At 47.9% G+C, this 20,161-nt stretch overlaps 2 protein-coding genes across 2 annotated transcripts; both read right to left on the bottom strand.

Annotated features, from left to right (window-relative positions):
• Positions 1-692: 692 nt before the first annotated feature.
• On the bottom strand, positions 693-2,360 carry LOC122372204. Its single transcript, XM_043349116.1, has 2 exons — positions 1,813-2,360; positions 693-1,516 (listed from the first exon to the last, which is right to left on the bottom strand). Exons 1-2 carry the CDS (start codon positions 2,316-2,318, stop codon positions 1,039-1,041), a joined length of 984 nt encoding a protein of 327 aa, XP_043205051.1. The 5' UTR covers positions 2,319-2,360; the 3' UTR covers positions 693-1,038.
• A 1,762-nt stretch (positions 2,361-4,122) lies between these two features.
• Positions 4,123-8,446, bottom strand: LOC122372206 (cyclin-T2-like). Its single transcript, XM_043349118.1, has 5 exons — positions 8,276-8,446; positions 7,819-7,880; positions 6,152-6,242; positions 4,893-5,057; positions 4,123-4,131 (listed from the first exon to the last, which is right to left on the bottom strand). Exons 1-5 carry the CDS (start codon positions 8,444-8,446, stop codon positions 4,123-4,125), a joined length of 498 nt encoding a protein of 165 aa, XP_043205053.1.
• Positions 8,447-20,161: the final 11,715 nt, after the last annotated feature.

Below are 20,161 nucleotides of genomic sequence, written 5' to 3'. Positions count from 1 at the left end.
CGGCTCAGAAATGGAGAAGACGGGACAAGTGGACATCAAACTATAGTCCGTTTTTTTTAAGTTTGCCCTCGACTGTAAGAGCATTTTTAAAAACAGCATGCGATTTGCAGAGGGAATTACTTGGAAAGCTGATCTTTTCTTTTCGGCGCACACTGCAATAAACACATGAAAAAGCTGTTCAAAAGTTTGAACTATATATACTGCCTTGGTTTTAACCATCAGCGAAATTGTGTAGGTATTAAGCGTAGGTACGCTTTTGTATAATTCTAGCACAACTCAATCAAGGGTTACAACTTCAGCCAAATATGTCTGTAATAGATAGATAAAAGTATCGCTAGCCTGGCTCTAATTATATTAATAATAAGTGCAAAATTAGGAAAGTTTTATTTTCCCGTTTTGGAATAGAATGAGAGGTAAGCTGGCCATGCTTATAAATTTACATGTCAAGATGTCAAAGATATCGAAGTGCCGTAGATACTTCTGAAACGTTTAGGTGGCTTCTCGCAAATAGTTTTCTGAGCTTCATTATCTCTCCATTGACATGTTCGATATTATTTTGTCGCGCATCATATATATATATATATATATATAATATATATATATATATATATATATATATATATATATATATATATATATATATAATATATATATATATATATATAATCAAACCAGATCATCGCTTTGTCACAACTGAACTCGTCAAATTAAGATGATATAGACACTTCGTATTCATGTATGGAAACGTATTCAGCGTGACCAGGAACAAGCTTCGACCGTGAATTCGGCGGTAAGGTAAAAGACCAGACGGATATAAAGGACAGCCCAGCTAAAACAGCGAGTCACGAAACACAGACATAAACACATTATATCCGGCGACATAGAACAAACAGACTCACTGGTCCAAAGTAAGCGGACTGACCACCAATGACTAACTGCCCGACGGGAAAAAACAGCGGCCTACTGATCGAACACACAACAAATCGACCAACCAGCCGACTACAAACCAGGCAGAACAACAAAGCGATCGGAACAAGATCACTCAGTCTGGTCGTCGTCGTCGTCGTCGTCGTCGCTGTCCTCGCTGTCGCTGCCGATGTTCACGACTACTGGGTCCAGGTCGTCTAGAAGGCCGTCTTTCCTCCAGTAGTCGTTCTCCAGGTCAGTGACGTGCCGACAGCAACTCTCCCACAGCTGTGGCGTGATGTCTTCGGTGCACTGGACCAGCAATTTTTCCAGCGCCTCCAGCCTTCCTCCCTGGTTCCTCTGACGCATCAGTCCCTTCAGCTGAGACCAGATGAGCTCGATGGGATTAAGGTCGCAGTGATAAGGAGGGAGGCGAAGAATCTGGTGTCCCTTCTCCGCGGCCAGCTCATCGATCACATACTTCTTTGGGAGGTGCAGGCTCTTCACCAGCTGCACGAGCTCCGGCTTGCGCAGGTCGTCGTCGTACTGCAAGCCTCGCTCATCCAGCCAGTCCTGGATGTCCTTTTTTCGCCAGGTGGTTGTGGGGGCTCTGGAAGAACACAATCGGAAAATAAATGAACAAAAAATGTTAAGTCTTAAGAACAGAACGATTGCGGGGTCATGAACACGACTGACTGTTACGAGACAGTTCGCCGCTTAAACCATAGTCTTTTGTCATACTAGAAATGAAATAACTATAAACCACGGACTAATAGTGAATATAGCATTAATATGTTGATCAAATAATATGTCGTATATCAAGTTAATTGTTTTGTTTTTCCTCAGGCCTTGCACGAAATCTCAGCCGTGAAAACTGCGAAAATGTGGTTAGGGTTAGCTGCTTACCTTTCTTTTTGTCTTGAGTGGTAGGACGCGTTGTCCATGACGATGACACTTCCCGGTTCAATGTTGGGTAGAAGCTGTTCAGAAAACCACTTCTCGAATTTGTCTGCCGACATGTTGGAGTGGTAGTCTGCTGCTTGTCCATCATTTCGTGTGCTGAAGAGCGCTCCGCTAACAAATCCGCGGCTGGATCCCGCGTGCAGAATTACTAGTCTTCGTCCCTTGCCGATTGATGTTTTACGGCCGGTTATCTCAGCTGTGTCCAGCCAACCTCGCTCTTGGACGTCGTTTTGGCTGAACCAGGTCTCGTCAAGGAATACAAAGCGACTGTCAGGTACGGACTGGCGCAAGCGTCTGATAGACCGGAGGTAGGAAGCCCTGGCGGCAACAATCTCTCGCCTTTCTGATAAGAGGCGCCGCTTATCAACTTTACGAAAACGGAAGCCGTTTTGCAGCAGCACCTTGCGTAAACAAGAACGACTCATGTCGATATCCAGATGTTGTTGCATCTCAGCGTTGATGGTGTCGAGGGTTACCCGCTCTGTACCCTGTGGGAAGAGATAAAGAGGGTTAACCCTCGCCGGACCTATTGGTTTTCTACATACGCGCCGGCCGAGGGTGGGGGGTACGACCCCCCTCGCCGTTTCGCCCCTGGTGGAGCTAGCGCGTCGCAGAAAAAACGAGCGTGTGCGCCGTTACGAGACGCAGAGATTGGTACCCGATTTTAAGGTCCTAGGTCAACCGGTGACCTCTGAGGTCAGGTCAAGTGCCCCAAGGTACGGTTCAGTTTTTGGTGAATAACTTCGCAAAAAACGGCCGCAGAGCCGCGATTTTGGCAGCATCGTGTTCGCCTTGCTCAGGCGCGTCCAATGATATACTTTTTGTCCGGGTCAGGTCAACTTAGGGTGTTGACCTCAGGTCAAGGTCAGGCCAGGACCCCCAGGTCACAAAGTTGGTCGAAAGAGGTCATGTCGCATATCATTCGATTCGGCAGGTCTTCCTGAGTCCATTTGTGGCTTTCCCGACTCGCTAGCTTAATTTGATCAAGAGTTATTGACGAAAAACTAATATGACCTTGATGACGTCATAAATGACGTCACGCAAGGTCAACATTGCAAAAGTGACGCACCTAACCTTTCAAGGAGTGCATCAAATCACGATTATGTGTGCTTGAGATGATTGGAGATCGTTCCCGGCGCCAGAATAGCAGTTGTCATTTTTCCCCATTGACTTATAATGGTGAGGTCACGAAAATGACCTGACCTCATATGACCTTTAGCAAAAATCCGAGATATACAAGTTGTGAGACTCATGATCTATACTAGATCCTGTCAGTTTCATTTCCCTGTGACATCTCCTCTGGCAGTGAGAGCGTTGCGAAGTTGCGACATCTGAAGACCGTGCATAGGTTCACTTATGACGCCATAGGTCAGTGACCTGACCTGACCCAAAAATGCGGTTGGTGTCAAAAGATCCGGCTTGAATCAAAGGTCAGGTATGCTAAGTTTCAGCTCTCTATCGCCAGTGTGTTCGGAGCTATCGCGAAAAAAACCCTATGGGGGGGGGGCGGCACCCGCCCCCCCCCCCCCTCGGCCGGCGAGGGTTAAGTCACGCCGCGAAGGAGGCTTTTTGTCAAAACGCATCAAAGGATGTATAATTTGACCTCGAAAGGTCATTTTGAAATTTGACCGCAGGTCAAGGCCACGACCTGCCCGCAACAGGTCATGTTGCATATCATTCGATTCGTCTCGACGAGACAAACATATTGAACTTGTTTTGGAGCCTGTATCTTGTCTCAATCAAAAGCTATTGATGCATTTTTTACTGTTTTGGATGGTGTTCACGCGAATGAACTGAAATTCCCCCCCCCCCCCCCCTCCCCTCCATTGACTTATAATGGGAGAGGTCACATTATTGACCTGACTAGGTCACCGGTATCCGAATTCCGAGATAAACATTTTGTACATCCTGTCGCCCTTATCAATCACTGAATGTCTAGAAGTTATCGGACAATCGGTGCAGCTAGAACAAGTGTTTTACTTTTTAGGTGAGGCCACACAGGTCAAAGGTCATTTGGGTCAGAGTCATGACATTGTCAGGGTAGGTGTAAAATTCATTAACGCGAGGGTATTCAAAGTCTCGTCGCGATCGGCCGCTTTTTACGCGAGTTATTCGTGAAAAACCGAGGGGGGTCCGTTCGATCCCTCCCCCCCTTCCATATACGGGCGAGGATTAACATCGCGAAATGAAAAGCTAACATTGAATACGATACGTACATACAGCTTTATGACAAGAACAAACAGCTAATTATTATCAGCCTATCTGTGCACATGCAGCGACCAACAATTAATCAGCTATTACAAGATCAAACACAGAAGTAAGCAAACAAGCAGCATTTACCTGAAGGTACATGTTGTGAATTATCCTTCGGAGGGCACCAGCCTGCAGAGAATCCAGGGTCTTCCGCTCCGCCCTGCTCCGTGGCACCGTTCCTGGTGCCTTAACCTGGCCGTTTTGATATTCCCTTCGAATATTTTTGACAGTGCCCTCTGACACACCAGTTGCATCGCATGTCTTTTTTAAAACATTGACTGTTCTTACATCACCCCGTCGGTCAGCATCGTCCCTCTCTCGACAGAAAAATGCGTGAACATTCAATATAATCAGTCGGGCCTGGGCTACCAGCCCTCTACCCCTTTTAAAATCCATCGTTATCCCCGACACAAGTGCACACAAATCCCTCTTGGTATCGAAACTAATATTTCTTTATCAAGCCAAGCCTTGACCCGTAGTGCGTTTTTACGGAACTATTTACAGTTTAGAGAAAATCGTGGCCTAATCACGTGCTATGTTCAAAAAGGCCTTTACAGTCGAGGGCAAACTTAAAAAAAACGGACTATAGTCAATGCAACTTGAATAGACAGCTGTGAACACTGAACAATTTGGTTAGTAAAAGTGCAAGTCTCCCCAGCCTTCAAATGAAGCTTGCAAATACATTTCACGGAAATTAAGAAATAACAAAAAAGGTAAAGAAATCATGGCCTTCTTTCAGACTTGACAAATGACAAGATATATCATCTTACCTGATCACTGATGGCCCGGCTGGACTTCATGATCTTGTTCTTCAACTTGGAGGGGCACTGATTGAAGATGAGCAGGAACTCCTCACTAACGCGCTCTAGTTGTTCCAAAGTTACGTCCCGGTCGACGTACCAGAACCAGTCCTTGCCCTTGGACGACTTCGGGATCTGGAAAGCGACACAATGTTGGTAAAGAACGAGACAAAAATTAAGCATCTTAAAGGTAGTGTGCCAGCTTTCTTGGACCGTATGGAGTTAATGGCCCAGATAAGGAGAACCGGATTTTTAGAACTTATCCATACCTTCAAAACTCATGGAAACGTCTTAAATTCTTCAAATTTTGAGTACCCCAGTGCGAAATTCGCCCCGACGGGTTGTCGGTCGTACCCCAACCACATTTCACACCACTATGAACAATAAATGCACACACTGAAATCGCTTTTATCGATATGCTCATCCAATCAAGTTTCGATAAACCCGTTCATCATCATCTCCTGCGGTTTCGAACACGCCTGTTAGGTGGCTTCTGATGCTCGTCGAGGTCGGAATTTCCAAATACGCGTGGTGCGTCGGGCCGCGCGCTCTGACTTCGGCCAAGAAAAATGCGTCAGCTGATCATTGTCATTTCTGCCACTTGCGTGTGGTGAAATGGGGTCATAACTTATAAGACGGCTTTTTCATATCAATTATTTTACATAAAATCATATTTCAAACCATAAATAATGTTCGACAGCCAAATAAAAGAAACAATACCAATACGGGCTTACAGTTTAAGGCTCGACATTGTGTTGTCTACGATTAGACAGCTGATAACTCATTCCCGTACGTCGTATGGTCGTAACACTATAATGACCTTTGCTTATTGTCACAAGTGCGCCGCAATCGCGATTGTTGCCCGACGCCTGTTTGCAGGTGAGCCCACTACAGTTGTTATACATATCTAAAAACCGAAAAAACTTTTAGGCGAAAAAGGCACTATTCCAGGCCCATTTTTGATTTTTTTTTGCGATATTAGGTAAAAGCAGAAGCTTCTTATCCCAGGAAAAATAAAATGGGAAATCTTTCAAAGGTGGCACACTACCTTTAAACATTCCTGTCTAGTCGGGTTTACGTTGCAACACCTCGTTCACATTAGTGCGCTGTTTCTTTTCAAGAAATGCAATAACAGCTAACCGTAAGAACAACCAATCACATACTGATTTACAATTCTATAAGAATTGCATGTCCAGCACACGTAGCGGTCGGTCATCAGCGTGTCTTACCTCGTGGCCCGACCACTTGTGGACGAGGTAGATACAGACACAGGCCACCAGGGTGGAGCGGTACTCCAGGCACATCATGGTCAGGTGCAGGCTGTCAGCACGCAGAGGGAGGGGGAGGCGGACTGTCAGCCACCCGAGTCCGGACACCTCACACACGCGGACAGACCACACAGACACACTGCGGCGCTCCTTACCAACACCGGCACACCGCCTCACCAGCCAGTCCGGCCGAGCGCAACACAACCGCGCTCCCGCCAGACCGAGAAAGAGCACGCATGCGCGCAGACAATATCTGGGCTCAGGCGTGTCCGACGCGGCGCGTGTCGGCCTGAAAAGGTGCTGTTGGGCGGGGCGGCGGCGCCCCGCGGCCACGGCTCGGCCTGGGGGCGCCGGCCGCCGGGCCGCACTCAGGTACGGTGAGACACGTCTGCGGAGTGGGACAGTGAGAAGAGAGACCCGCCACCGATCAGTCAGCGGCCAGAGCCGGCGCTACCTCTACTCAGCAGTCGCCGCCTGGCCAGCGGCCGGAGACGGCGCATGTATCAGCCACGCCACACATTACCCGGCGGCGTCACAGGAGTGGTCAGCCTTCGGCCTAACAGTATGGCGTAAAGAGGGGAAGCGTGGCACAAGAGAAGCGACGAATTGACTCAGAGTCGCCTTAGAGCTGAAGCTTTACTGCTTACATTGCTAACGTCTATTCACGCATAAAAACTTTAAAAAATAGAATCGAAGATAACTACTGCATGCGCACATAACTAAATAAAAAATAGGTAAAATGCAAAGATATCATGGGATGAAATTCACTTCGGGCTACATTTCTTAATCAAATAACTGATGTGGTGAACAAAACCGAAAGCATTAAGTCCCTATTACATAATACAAAAGGGTGGTTTGACCATACATGGTGAGGCCGAAGGCTGACCAGACCTACGACGCGAGCCGGGGAACGTGTGGCCGGGACGCGCCAGTCTCGGCCGGTGGCCAGGCTGGCCCCCCGTCCTTCCCAGGGCAATCACCTGTTTGTGGCCATGAAGTAGGACGTTTGCGCCAAGTCCCTGCTAGCTGTGGGTGCGTTTGCCACACGGACAAGAGACACCAGCCAGCAGCGCGCGGTGCGGAGCGGGTCAGCCGGCCGGCCGACCCATGGAAAATGGAGAGCCTCCAGTTAGCATTGCTGCCGACTGGGTTACCATTCCCTCCGCACGGGCACTTCCAGCGACAGGCTAACAAACTGGCCCCATTGACGGAAAACCCCACCCTAGCTGTACTTACTGAGCTTAGAATAATCTACTATGTAATATACTATGAGAGCCAGAAACAGTTCAAAAACTAGCTCCAAACAGCTGAAGAAAATGTAGACTTAGCTGTTGTCTTACATTTGTTATCATTAACATAATAAAATGCAATCACATGGGAAACATTTCAAATAAAATATTTGCAAGATTATCCCTCTAAGCACACAGTTACTGACATAAATAGACAAAACAAAACAAAATTGCATCAAGATACAGTGTGGTTACTAAGATGCACAAACAAAGAACACACACAAATCACATTATCGCCAGCCTGTAGCTGAACCAGCATTGTGAATGACATTCTCACCTTTAATGAGTTGACAGCATTTTACAACATGAGTGTGAGGGTGATCAATAGAGCAGTCAAACCCAAGAGTTGCGAGGAGGATGTTCTCGTTCCTCACCAGCTCGTCATACAGCTGCTTGAATTTCTGAAAATGCACACAAAAAGTCAAGCTTGGCACATCTGCTGTAAATGAAGAGCTACAGACATCATTAGCTGCAGAACAAAGAATACAAACATCCAGAAATAATACAGCAAATAAAAAATTAAGATAGGAATGGATGTGATTTTCGAATACAATGATTTAATACATCAACTTATGATGGCAAATGAAAGCAACATAACTGTTAACTCTAAAAGCCCCTTGACAACGATACACAAGAAAGTACCAATGCAGTACCCAACTGACAATTTGTCCAGTAAGCACCTCAACAATAAACAAAAACATCCCATTAAGTGCACTTGAAGGCAGCATGGAACCAGAATTACACAGTCACACCTGTCTATCTAAGCAGCCCAGCTGCAAACCAAACGGCAACTCACGTCCGACTTGACGTCCAGGGGCTCCTTGTTCATGCAGTTCCAGCCGACCTTGAGAAGGTGCTCCAGCTTCCTGGGCTGTTCCTCCACTTTGCAGGCCAGGAAGAGGCAGCATGGTGCCATCAGGTTCCGGTGGAACTTGGAGAACGAGTGGAACATGTAGAACCGATGCATGTACACGATGGCTGAGTTGATGCACAGCTGGGATCTGATGTTATTGGTTAAGGAATTCACGGTGAAACTTAGTTGTAATATCCACTTGATATTATTGACAGACACTAAATAGGCATGTAGCTACACTATCAAATATTGTGAGACTATGCAAGAAAATACAAGCAGACATAGTACACTAACCCTCGCCCGTATAGGGGGGGGGGGGGGGGGGGAGGGTCGAACGGACCACCCCTCGGTTATTCGCGAATAACTCGCGTAAACAGCAGCCGATCGCGACGAAACTTGCAGTACCCTCGAGTTAGTCAATCTTACACCCACCCTGAAAATTTCATGACCCTGACCCAAATTACCTTTGATTCTCGAGACCATGTTTGGCCGGAATCGCGATTCGGCGTATGTCGGCTCGGTTTGCAGTCTTTTCATGGTTTCAAGCGTTCAAACATATGACATGATGTTGGTCCCATGCATATTAGGGTGGGTGTCAAGGTCACCTGACGGTCAGGTCAGGTTAGGTATTGACCTTTGATGACCTCAGTTCACAATCACTTAATCAAGTTTTTCATGTTTCTTGGCTACGTTTTGGAGCTGAATTCGAATTTAGCAACCATTTGAACATTTACAAAGTAGTTTTTGTGCCTTGGTAACATGTTACCAAGCTGTCAGACAGTTGACCCCTACTATGAAAACCTGGCAGGACTCCTATGTACAGGGTGTCCGGAAATTGATTGCACACTGTCCATATGCCCGTATCCCGCACATGCTCCCGCCAAACCGGTTAGGCAGGGTCGCGACCCCGCCCCCGGGCACCCCAGCGTGTCAGTTGATCACGTGACCCAGCAGGTGACCTGACCCGAGCCGCAGTGAGCGGCCACAGGTCATTTTCCGAGAGGCAGTCTTCGCGCGCGGGCCCCATATCGGGATGGTGAGGGAGCACACTTTGACGACGCGCCACCGCGCGGTTGGGATGGTTCAAGCCGGGATGACGGTAGGCGATGTTGCCCGACAAGTGGGCATATCTCGCCGGACCCTTCATTACTGGCTAGCTCTCGACCGCAGCGGTGCATCACTTGAGAATCGTAAGGGTCGTGGGAGAAAGACTGTGCTGAGCAGAGTGGCCAAAATCGTGCTCGCCAAGGCCGTGCTGAAACGACGCCAATCGACGCGGAAACTGGACAAAAAGCTGACTGAGAAGGGTCACCCGGTGTCGAAGACCACTGTTCACCACTACATGACCAAGTGCTTGGGTCTCAAACCGCTAAAACTGCGCCGCCAGCCAAAACTGACCGAAGCCCAGAAGCGGAAAAGGCTGGCATTTGCCCGGGAGCGGAAGAACTGGACCATCCAGGACTGGCGGCGCGTTTTGTTCAGCGATGAGTCGGTGTTCGAGCTCATGTACCCGCCGAATCGCCAGAACGAGCGCGTCTGGGCGCACAGCAGCGCTGAAGTGCCTGCCATCGACACGGTGAAGCAGCCGCTGAAAGTCATGGTCTGGGCCATGATGAGTCATCAGGGCCTGTCGGAGCTCCACTTCGTCCCCCGCGGCCAGACCGTGACGGCCCAGTACTACGTGGAGGAGGTCCTGAAGAAGTCGGCAGCGTCGGCGATGAAGCGGAAGAGGAAGACGGGGCCGCCAACACAGGTCGAGCTGCTCCCGAAGATGACCGAGGCGATCTTCCAGCAAGACGGCGCTCCGGCTCATCACGCCACCAGCACTCAACAGTGGTGCCGGGACAACCTCCCAGGGTTTTGGGAGAAGGGTGTATGGCCGGGCAACAGCCCTGACCTGTCGCCCATCGAGAACGTGTGGGCTATCGTGCAGAGCGAGCTCGACATGATGGAGCCGGCTACCACCGAGAAGGCGCTAATCAGGAACCTCCAGCGAGCGTGGCTCAGCATCAGTGCGGAGACACTGGATAACCTAATGTGCGGCATGCCCGACCGTATGAGGGAGTGTGTGCGACTGGGTGGAGGGTATATCGGCAAATAAACCATGAAACATGCTCGTTTTGTTTCCTTGTCAAATGTAGTAAAAGAGTGTGCAATCAATTTCCGGACACCCTGTATGTACTGGTTGACCTGACCTGGCCCAAATGCACAAAGACATCATCTGTGATCAAAACTAACATATTTATGATCAGCACCCCAAAAACCCCATAGAAGTCATACTGTTTCAGTGTAACTTCAGAAGCATGGGGAAAATGTGATAGGTAGGTAATGCAAAAAGTTCCTGGAAACCTTACCTCTGTATGAGGATAGCAAGCAGTGGTTATCGATTTAAGGACCAACACTTCCATCATGGATGTGATTACAAAAGCTGGCAGATAGTCGGTAGTCCTTATGCTAGCATTTGATTATGTCCAAGTCAGTACCAATGAAACACCTGCAATTGGTTAACTAAAATAGTTGAATTTGAATGCCAGTAGTAAGTGTCCCCAGATTTGTTGTTTATGTGCCCCAATATTTGGGTGGAAAATGACATTAAAATAAAAAATCATTTTGCACTCCTACCCTAAATTCTTAACACAATTTTCCACCTTCCAATTTCATGGAGGAAAAGCATTGTGTGGATGGTGTTCCCGCATTACAATTTGCTTGCGGGTTTCCCCAGGAATAGCGCGGCGAACGCGGCCCTTGATTTGTTTGCGTGGCGCACTGCGCGTCGTGGCCAGTGATACGGCGCTGAGATATCTGACACGTGGGCTATGCCAAAGGAAGGAGAGAGTATGTGACAGAATAGATGATATTTATGATTATGTTATTATCCAAATGATTTGCCAATATGTTACTGACTTGTTACGTTACTGATTTAACCATTTATTTGCTTTATTTCTCATAATTTTGGCTGTGATAATCTATGTTTTATATGAATGAGCGTCATATTTGTATCAATTATCGTTTTTATGGACTGATTGTTATTTATGTGTATTTTTCAGTTATTACGTACATCAAAGAGGCGACAATAGATAAATCCTATGAAACGAATCTTTTGCCTGCCGTAACAGTAATAATCTCTCCAGTTATGGCAAAATGAATTCCTCTCTGGCCCAACGAGACAAAGCCGTACCAGGGTTTCCCTCCAGTGTAGTTATTTGCTTGAATTTTGAGGTGTGTTTTTAACTAACAGTGTACCTACCCATGATTGATCCTGTTTTATTATGTTGTAGTTGGCACTAACTGTGGCACATGACTAACATGAACTGGTAGTGTAGATTTAGAACAGAATTTTGTTGAATCCTATACCTACCTCGTCATTCCAATTACCTGCACACCATGGATCCGACTGATGATCAAGAGCATGTTGTCACAAGGCCCGCCCAGGCACTGAAAATGACTGAGAAGGGTTACCAGTACCAAAAGGAGTTGAAGCTGAAGATGTTCAGACAAATGCTGATCAAGCTGGAGAAAGACGGAAAGATGCTTCTGGATGATCTGACATCTGAAGATGATGAAGACAGGATGCAGCAAACAGTTGCAAAGATCTCCAGATGGCAGCACACTTACATTAGACTGAAACAGACAGATGGTGACCTGTGTACTCTTCTGGGAGGAGATTATGATGAGCACAGGACAACGTATGAGCAGAAACCGATGGAGTTGGAGGTCATGAGAGCAACAATTGAATCTCTGACACCAGCCCAAGGAGAGGATGTCAACCAAAAGAAGGCAAAGGATCAAGATGAATGTTCATCTGCGAAGAGCGGGTCATCAAGATCAGGAATGTCAATGAGAGCCCAGCTGTACATGTTGAAAGTAAAAGAAAGCCAAAGCACAGTGGAGCTCAAGACAAGAGCAGCTGCTCTTGAGGAGAAGTGCCAGCTGGAAAGAGAAATGAAAATGATGGAAACCCAAATGCAAGAACTGAAGTGGAAAGAAGAACGACACAAACTGAACACTGAACTGAAGATTCAGCAAGCAAAGACAGAAGTGATTGAGAATATGGAAAGGGAGATTGACACATCATTTCTGACACCACAAGAAGTTGGAGATGGTAGCCTGCAGACAAGGAAGGTGAACCAGGTCAGTACGGGAGAATGTACTACTGATTGTCATGAAGCAAACACAGACATGACAAACTGTGCCAACCCGCAGCTGACCGCAGTTGAACCATCTCCACCCCCAGGTCCTGAGCCAGCAACTGGACCAGTGACTGTGTCTGTGTTGACTGAGCTTCTTTCTCAGCAGGCTCAGAGAGATCGTCTGCCTCAGATTGAGCCAAGCGTCTTCAGAGGCGACCACACGACATTCCACATGTGGCTGAAGGCTTTCGAAGCCTACATTGAGGCCAGATGCTCGTCACCAAGTGAACGACTCCATTACTTGGGGCACTACACTGCTGGAGATGCTCGGAACTCCATTCTCGGTTTCCTACAGCTGAGCTCAGAGGACGCATACATGCAGGCCAAGAAACGACTGACAGACCGATATGGCAATGCCTTCATCACTGCCAATGAGTTCAAGAAGAGGTTGTACAAGTGGCCAGAGGTGAAGGTAGGAGACAGTAAGTCACTCACTGAACTGGCTGACTTTCTTGAACAGTGTTTGATGGTTTCAAACTCCATGCAAGAGCTGAAGATGTTTGAAGGCATGCATGAGATTGACATGGTCATCAGAAAACTGCCAAGGTACATGAGTGACAGTTGGAGACGGGTGGTGGACAGGTGGATACACGAACCTGAAGATGGTGCCATGCCTCAGTATCCTCCCTTTTCACAGTTCGTCTCTTTCATGAGCAAGGAGGCAAGAGTCTCTTCTGTTCCTGTGACGTCACGGAATCGAGAAGAAGACAGGAAGAGACCACCGACAAAGAAGGAAAGAAACACACATGTGCTTCTTACATCTGTGCCAGTGAATCAGAGACAGGAAAACCTGCAGCTTCAGCAGCAGTACTGCGTCATCTGTAAGGACGATCACTCCATGGATCAGTGTGCAGCATTCATGAAGATGTCATTGAAGGAGCGGCAGGAGTTCGTTCGGCAACGAGGACTGTGTGGAGGCTGTCTAAGACGAGGCCACAGGTGGAAAGAGTGCAGGAGGAAGCAGCAGTGCGAGAAGTGCAAAAGACTGCACCCTACTCTACTGCACGATGAGAGCCTTCTGAAGCACAGCAGGACGGCTTCTGCTTCAACAGGAACCCAGACGACGGCCACGTCGCTCCATGTCACCTCCAGTGACACGAGAAGTGTGAGGCTGAAGTGCACACACTCAATGCTGGTGCCCGTCCAGCTTGAGCATCGAGACTGTCCAACCAGCAAAGAGATCGTGTACGCGCTGTTGGACCCACAGTCCGACACCTGTTTCGTGAAGGATTCTGTGTTGCAGAGAATGGGTGTGGATGGCGAAGAAGTGGCTCTGGAAGTGAACACGATGACCGGGAAGACTGTCTCCAAAAGTCAAGTCATCAGGGGCTTCACCATCCGAGATCTCTCTGGAAGCCAGAAGATAAAGTTGCCTCCCACATACTCAAAGGAAGACATCCCAGCCGAACGTCAGCTCATTCCACGACGTGAGACTACAGCCGAGTGGACACATCTACGTGAAGTCTCCCGAGAGCTGCCAGAGTATCGACCCGAGGCTGAGATCGGTATCCTCATTGGTGTCAACTGCTCGAAGGCCCTGAAACCGCTTGAAGTGGTCACAGGTGGAGACGACGAGCCGTGGGCGATTCGTACAAGCCTAGGCTGGAGTGTGGTTGGCTACATGGGAGAGGCCGAGGAAACTGACGGACTAGAAGACTCTGCGTGCCTCTTTATCTCGACAGAAGCAGGCCCAAAGAGGATTCAACACTACGCGTTCAGAGTAAGAGCCAGAGAACTACATCCAGAGCAAGTCGCTAGAATGTTTGACTCTGACTTTGACCCACAGAGAGACAAGGGCAAAGCAATGTCTCAAGACGACAAGCAGTTCCTGAGGATAATGGAAGACGGTATGCACCAGCTCGCAGATGGTCGTTTCGAGGCTCCACTTCCGCTGCGTGAGCCAAACACCAAACTGCCGGACAACATTGAACAAGCTCAGGGCCGTCTGCAGTCCCTAAGCAGGAAGTTCAAGAGGGATTCCGACTACAAGGACCTGTACGTCAGAGCTATGGAAGAGATGCTGGCCAAAGGGTACGCCGAGCCCGTCCCTGATGAAGAAATCGAGGCCAGCAATGGACGTGTGTGGTACGTCCCACACCATGGCGTCATTGAAAAGAAGAAAAACAAAGTCAGAGTGGTATTCGACTGCAGTACCGAGTACCGTGGACGATGCCTCAATCGGGAACTGTTGCAGGGACCTGACTTCTCCAACAACCTGGTAGGCATTCTGACACGGTTCAGAAAGGAGAAGATCGCGCTGACATGTGACATTGAGGCGATGTTCAACCGAGTCGTGGTTACACCGCCGGACAGAAACCTACTGAGATTCTTGTGGTGGCCGGGAGGTGACGTGGAAGAGGAGCCTGTCTTGTACAGAATGACCACGCATCTCTTCGGAGCCATCTCGTCGCCTGCGTGCGCCATGCACGCTCTGAACCTGACAGCAGAGCTGTACGCGTCGAGACACGGAGAGGAAGCAGCCGCCTTCGTGAAACGCGACTTCTATGTCGATGATGGGCTAGCTTCAACGCCTCGAGCAAGTACGGCCATCTCGCTCATCGAGAACACGACGAAACTCTGCGCTGAAGGCGGATTTAAGCTTGGAAAGTTCGCCAGCAATGACTCTGCAGTTCTGGGAACCATCCCGATCTACTCCAGGTCCAAGACGCTGCAGAATGTGGACCTCTTGAAGCACAAGACTGAGCTCTGTGAGCAGGCACTAGGAGTAAGGTGGGATCTGTTCTCTGATACGATCCTGTTCAACATCGACATCCCTGAAAAACCACTGACCAGGCGAGGCATACTTTCAGGTGTCAGCTCTGTTTTCGATCCGCTGGGGCTGATCTCGCCGATCACGCTTCGTGGAAAGATGATCATCAAGGAGCTGTGTGGCCAAGACTGCACATGGGACGACCCAGTTCCCGAGGAGCTGGGCCTTGAATGGCTTACCTGGAGGAAGGAGCTGCTGAACCTCTCGGCTCTGAGGCTCCCGAGGCAGTATGGAGCCAACATGCGACCGAGCAGCGGCACGATCAGATACGAGTTGCATCACTTTTCCGACGCCTCCATGTGTGGATATGGCGCATGCAGCTACCTACGAGCTATCCGAGACGATGAAGTAACCTGCGACCTGGTGATGGCCAAGTCGAGAGTGACGCCGAGGAAAGTCATCACTGTCCCTCGCCTGGAGCTCGCGGCGGCAGTGCTGGCTGCTGAGCTCGGTGAGTTCCTGGGACACGAACTGAGCATCCCGGCATTGGAACAACACTACTGGTGCGATAGCCGAGTTGTACTGGGATATATACGGAACAGTTCTCGAAGGTTTCACGTATATGTTGCTAACCGTGTGCAGCTGATCAACAACCACACGACCCCCGATCAGTGGCACTTCATCTCTTCAGCTGAGAACCCTGCTGATGTGACTTCTCGCGGCAGTTGTGTGCGAGAACTTGTTGACAATCATCTCTGGTGGCATGGACCAGCATTCCTCTCCCTCTCAACAGATCTACCGCTGGTGGACAACGAAGAAGTGGTAGATGAGCGAGACCCAGAGGTGAAGAAAGCAGCTTCACTAATGACCAAGAGCAGCGCACCTGCAGCAGTGTATCCTACTCTGCTGGAACGACTGGAGCGATTTTCCTCGTGGTTCACCGCGAAGAAAGCAGTGGCAAACTGCTTGCGGTACATGAGGAAGCTGCAAGAAGCGAGCAAGAAGCGTCGTGCTGACAACAGTGAAGGAACTCGGACGCAGGATGAACTGCAAGTACAAGACCTCAAGGAGGCTGAAGTAATCATCTTGAGGTCGCTGCAGAAAGAGACATTCAAGAACGAGATGGTTCTTGTCCGAGAGCAGTGTCACAATGGAAGTGAAACACTCGAGAAGTCGAAGGACAACACGGAAGATGATTTGCCCAGCTTTCAGCTGAAAGAACAGAAGAAGAACAGCTCACTGAGAAAACTGGACCCGGTCATGAGACACAATGGACTCCTCTGTGTTGGAGGTAGGATCAGGCGGGCCAGCCTGCCTCAACAGGTCACAAACCCGGTGATCCTACCCAAGAGCAGTCATGTGACGACTCTCATCATTCGTCAGTGTCATGAGAAGACAGGCCACTCTGGAAGAGAAATGACGCTGGGTGAGATCAGACAGCAAGGCTACTGGGTCATACACGGACGATCAGCGGTCTCGAGCTACGTTCTGCGCTGCGTGCTCTGCAGAAGGCTGCGTGGCTCAGCCTGTGGACAAAAGATGGCTGATCTCCCGTCCGAACGGCTGGAGCCGTTCGCTCCCTTCACGTTTAGTGGTGTGGACTGTTTCGGCCCCTTCTTTGTGAAGGAGCGTCGAAGTGAGGTGAAACGGTGGGGACTTATCTTCACCTGCCTGAGTTCTAGAGCGGTGCATCTGGAGACGCTCAACTCTATGTCAACCGACTCATTTCTCAATGCGTACAGGAGATTTGTTTGTAGAAGGGGACCTGTACAGCGACTATACTGCGACAACGGCAGCAACTTTGTCGGTGGACAGAGCGCTTTGAAAGCTGCACTGAAGGAGATGAAATCAGAGGTCACAGAAGCTTTGCTGAAGGACCAGTGTGATTGGATCGAGTTCTCATTCAATCCCCCTCATGCCAGTCATATGGGCGGGATATGGGAGAGAATGATCCGCTGTGCCAGATCAGCACTGACCAGCCTTCTGGTCACCAACGGACAGCAGCTGGACGACGAGCTGCTTCGGACCATGATGTGTGAGGTAGAGGACATAGTCAATAGCCGTCCCATCTCTGTAGTTGATATGTCTGAGACTAACAAACTCGAACCTCTCAGCCCCAGCCTCCTCCTTACACAGAAAAGTAGAATAGTTCTTCCCTTTCCTGGTAGGTTCTCTTCGCCGGACCTGTACGCCCGCCAGCGGTGGAGGCGCATCCAACACCTGGCGAACGACTTCTGGGCCCGCTGGAGAAGGGAGATCGTCTACGCTGCACAAGAGAGACGCAAATGGACGAGGGCTGTGCAGAACATCGAGGTTGACGACATCGTTCTCGTCGTGGACGACGAGCGCCCGCGCTCGGAGTGGCCGTTGGCGCGTGTCGTCGCTACGCACCCGAGCGGCGACCACCTGGTGCGGAAGGTTCGCGTGCTCCTGGGCGGCTCTGAGTACGAGAGGCCGGTGCACCGCCTTGTGCTTCTCCTGCGGAGGGACTGTACGTGATTCCCCGTCGAGGAAGCCTGATGTGGATTGGTCAGGTCGACCAATCGAAGCACAAAGTGCTCAGTGATCTGCTACGGACTATATTGATCAGTGAGTGGGATGATCAGTGAGCGATCAGTGAGTGCGCGTGCAAAACTGAACTCGCCAGAGGAGCGTGACGATGTGTTGGGTGTTAGGGTGTTACGATGTGATCTCACGTCGAGATTTAGAGGAAGTGCAAATTTTGTTCAAATTTGGGGGAGCCATGTTCCCGCATTACAATTTGCTTGCGGGTTTCCCCAGGAATAGCGCGGCGAACGCGGCCCTTGATTTGTTTGCGTGGCGCACTGCGCGTCGTGGCCAGTGATACGGCGCTGAGATATCTGACACGTGGGCTATGCCAAAGGAAGGAGAGAGTATGTGACAGAATAGATGATATTTATGATTATGTTATTATCCAAATGATTTGCCAATATGTTACTGACTTGTTACGTTACTGATTTAACCATTTATTTGCTTTATTTCTCATAATTTTGGCTGTGATAATCTATGTTTTATATGAATGAGCGTCATATTTGTATCAATTATCGTTTTTATGGACTGATTGTTATTTATGTGTATTTTTCAGTTATTACGTACATCAAAGAGGCGACAATAGATAAATCCTATGAAACGAATCTTTTGCCTGCCGTAACAGATGGTCATTTTACACTCTACATTCTACCAATGAAATTTATGCTGATCCTTTTCCCACTGATTGAACTTAGTCTATATCTGACCAGCAATTTTCAACACTAGTCTGTTTGTTGGTGATAAATTTTTCCCTTTCACACCCAAGCCAAAATATAATGTTGGGATTCTCCAGTAGTAAAAGAGAATTACAGGAAGCAACTGCTTCCTGAAGCAACTACTTCCTCTCTGAATCACACAAAATCCCTACACACATCCCTGATGATTGGGTTTGATGGTGTGACCATTGCCCAACCTCTGAGGGAAGCCTACATACAACCATCCTTCAGTTTTCAATTTGTATATGCTTAATGTCACAGACCCGTAAGAAAGGCAGCCTTGCATAAAATTTTTGATAAGGTATGCTGTAATAAGTATGTCATGAGCGGATTTGACAAAAGGCAGGTTCAAGAAAAAAACATTTACCTATCTGCAATCAACAGGAGGCAAATAATTTCAACCTAAGTGCAAATTTTACAGTAAAACTTGCAACTTGAAACTGTCTACCTATTTCAATTTTTGTACACCATATAAGACCAAGATTGTTCCAAAAGCTGGCATTTTATAGTAACAGAAAATTTGATGATAATAAAATAAGTGTAACAAAAATAAGAAATATCTATACTGAGAGCTAGGGAGATTTTCAAAGATACATAAGCACAAAGAGCTTTCACTGGAGAGAGCACTAATAGCAATGAAAACAGGCAATGGAAAAAAGATAATACTTCAGGTTCACCACTCATATATCAAGTAAGATGCAAGTCTGTTCAAAATCCTGGACACTTCAATAAAAAAGAATCTCAAATAAAGCATAAAAATGGCAGAATTTGTTATGCCCTATCAGAAGATTGCATTAAATCCATTCTTGTGGAAAAGGCGTGTTCTAACTTAACACCTATCTGACACCACACCAATTTACATGCCTACTGAACTAACTTACTGCATCACCAGTGTAAAAAGAACAATTTTCAAAATATCCTTTTGAAATAGCTTAAAGCTATCTTAACTATCATGAGCTTTTATATTCTAGCAAAATTAAAACAAAAGTACCTAACCTACTCAAAGGGACCCTCCCACCTTAACATTAGATTTGAGTTGAGATAGCCAAAATGGGGTCCCTGGCTCACAATTACCGGTTTCGGCACTCACAACATCGAGAAATGCCGTAAATCGGAAATATTGAATTTCAAAATTGCAGCATTTTGATTCAGAGGGGCTAATGCTTAGGAATACCCCTCTGAATGTGTGACGTCAGCGCAAATATCTAACAATTTTTAAATGTTTGACTAAAACGTTTTGTAGCACGCGGTGGTATATGCTATTTGCGCGCAGCATCTGCCGCAAACGCCGCACTTCTAAAATAAAGTCGCTAGAAACAGCGGAGATCCCAACAAAGTAAACAAAAGTAAAAGTCTAATATCTTGAAAACCGGTGAATATTTTTTGGTGAAATTTGGTAGATATTCGTTTTCGCTCTTTCTGAACCGAGCGACATCACTTTCATGCCAATTCATAAACTTTTTTGAAGGTGGGAGGGTCCCTTTAATATTTTAGTATCGACAGACCACACAATCAACCTGGCAGCATCCTTTAACGGTATTAGTATATATTAGGTCCGAGTGGACAATTGTGACGCTATTGATACAAATATGTAACAGCAAAAAATTTAGGTTTTAGGTTAGGTTAGGTTGTAGGTTTTAGGTTTTAGGTTGGTAGGTTTTAG

This window comes from Amphibalanus amphitrite, unplaced genomic scaffold (genome assembly GCF_019059575.1).
Source record: "Amphibalanus amphitrite isolate SeventyFive unplaced genomic scaffold, NRLGWU_Aamphi_draft 001329F_arrow, whole genome shotgun sequence".
Lineage (NCBI taxonomy): Eukaryota > Metazoa > Arthropoda > Thecostraca > Balanomorpha > Balanidae > Amphibalanus > Amphibalanus amphitrite.
Note: the sequence above shows the minus strand (reverse complement) of the source record. Positions and strands in the feature narration are given on the sequence as shown.

Coding starts and splice junctions, on each gene's coding strand:
- LOC122372204 (XM_043349116.1), bottom strand. CDS start 2,318: ATGCAACAACATCTGGATATCGACATGAGTCGTTCTTGTTTACGCAAG. Junction 1,517..1,812: donor CACTCAAGACAAAAAGAAAG/GTAAGCAGCTAA, acceptor GTGTTCTTCCAG/AGCCCCCACAACCACCTGGC.
- LOC122372206 (XM_043349118.1), bottom strand. CDS start 8,446: ATGCATCGGTTCTACATGTTCCACTCGTTCTCCAAGTTCCACCGGAAC. Junction 6,243..7,818: donor ATCCTCCTCGCAACTCTTGG/GTTTGACTGCTC, acceptor GCGTGCTGACAG/CCTGCACCTGACCATGATGT. Junction 5,058..6,151: donor ACAAGTGGTCGGGCCACGAG/GTAAGACACGCT, acceptor GTCGCTTTCCAG/ATCCCGAAGTCGTCCAAGGG.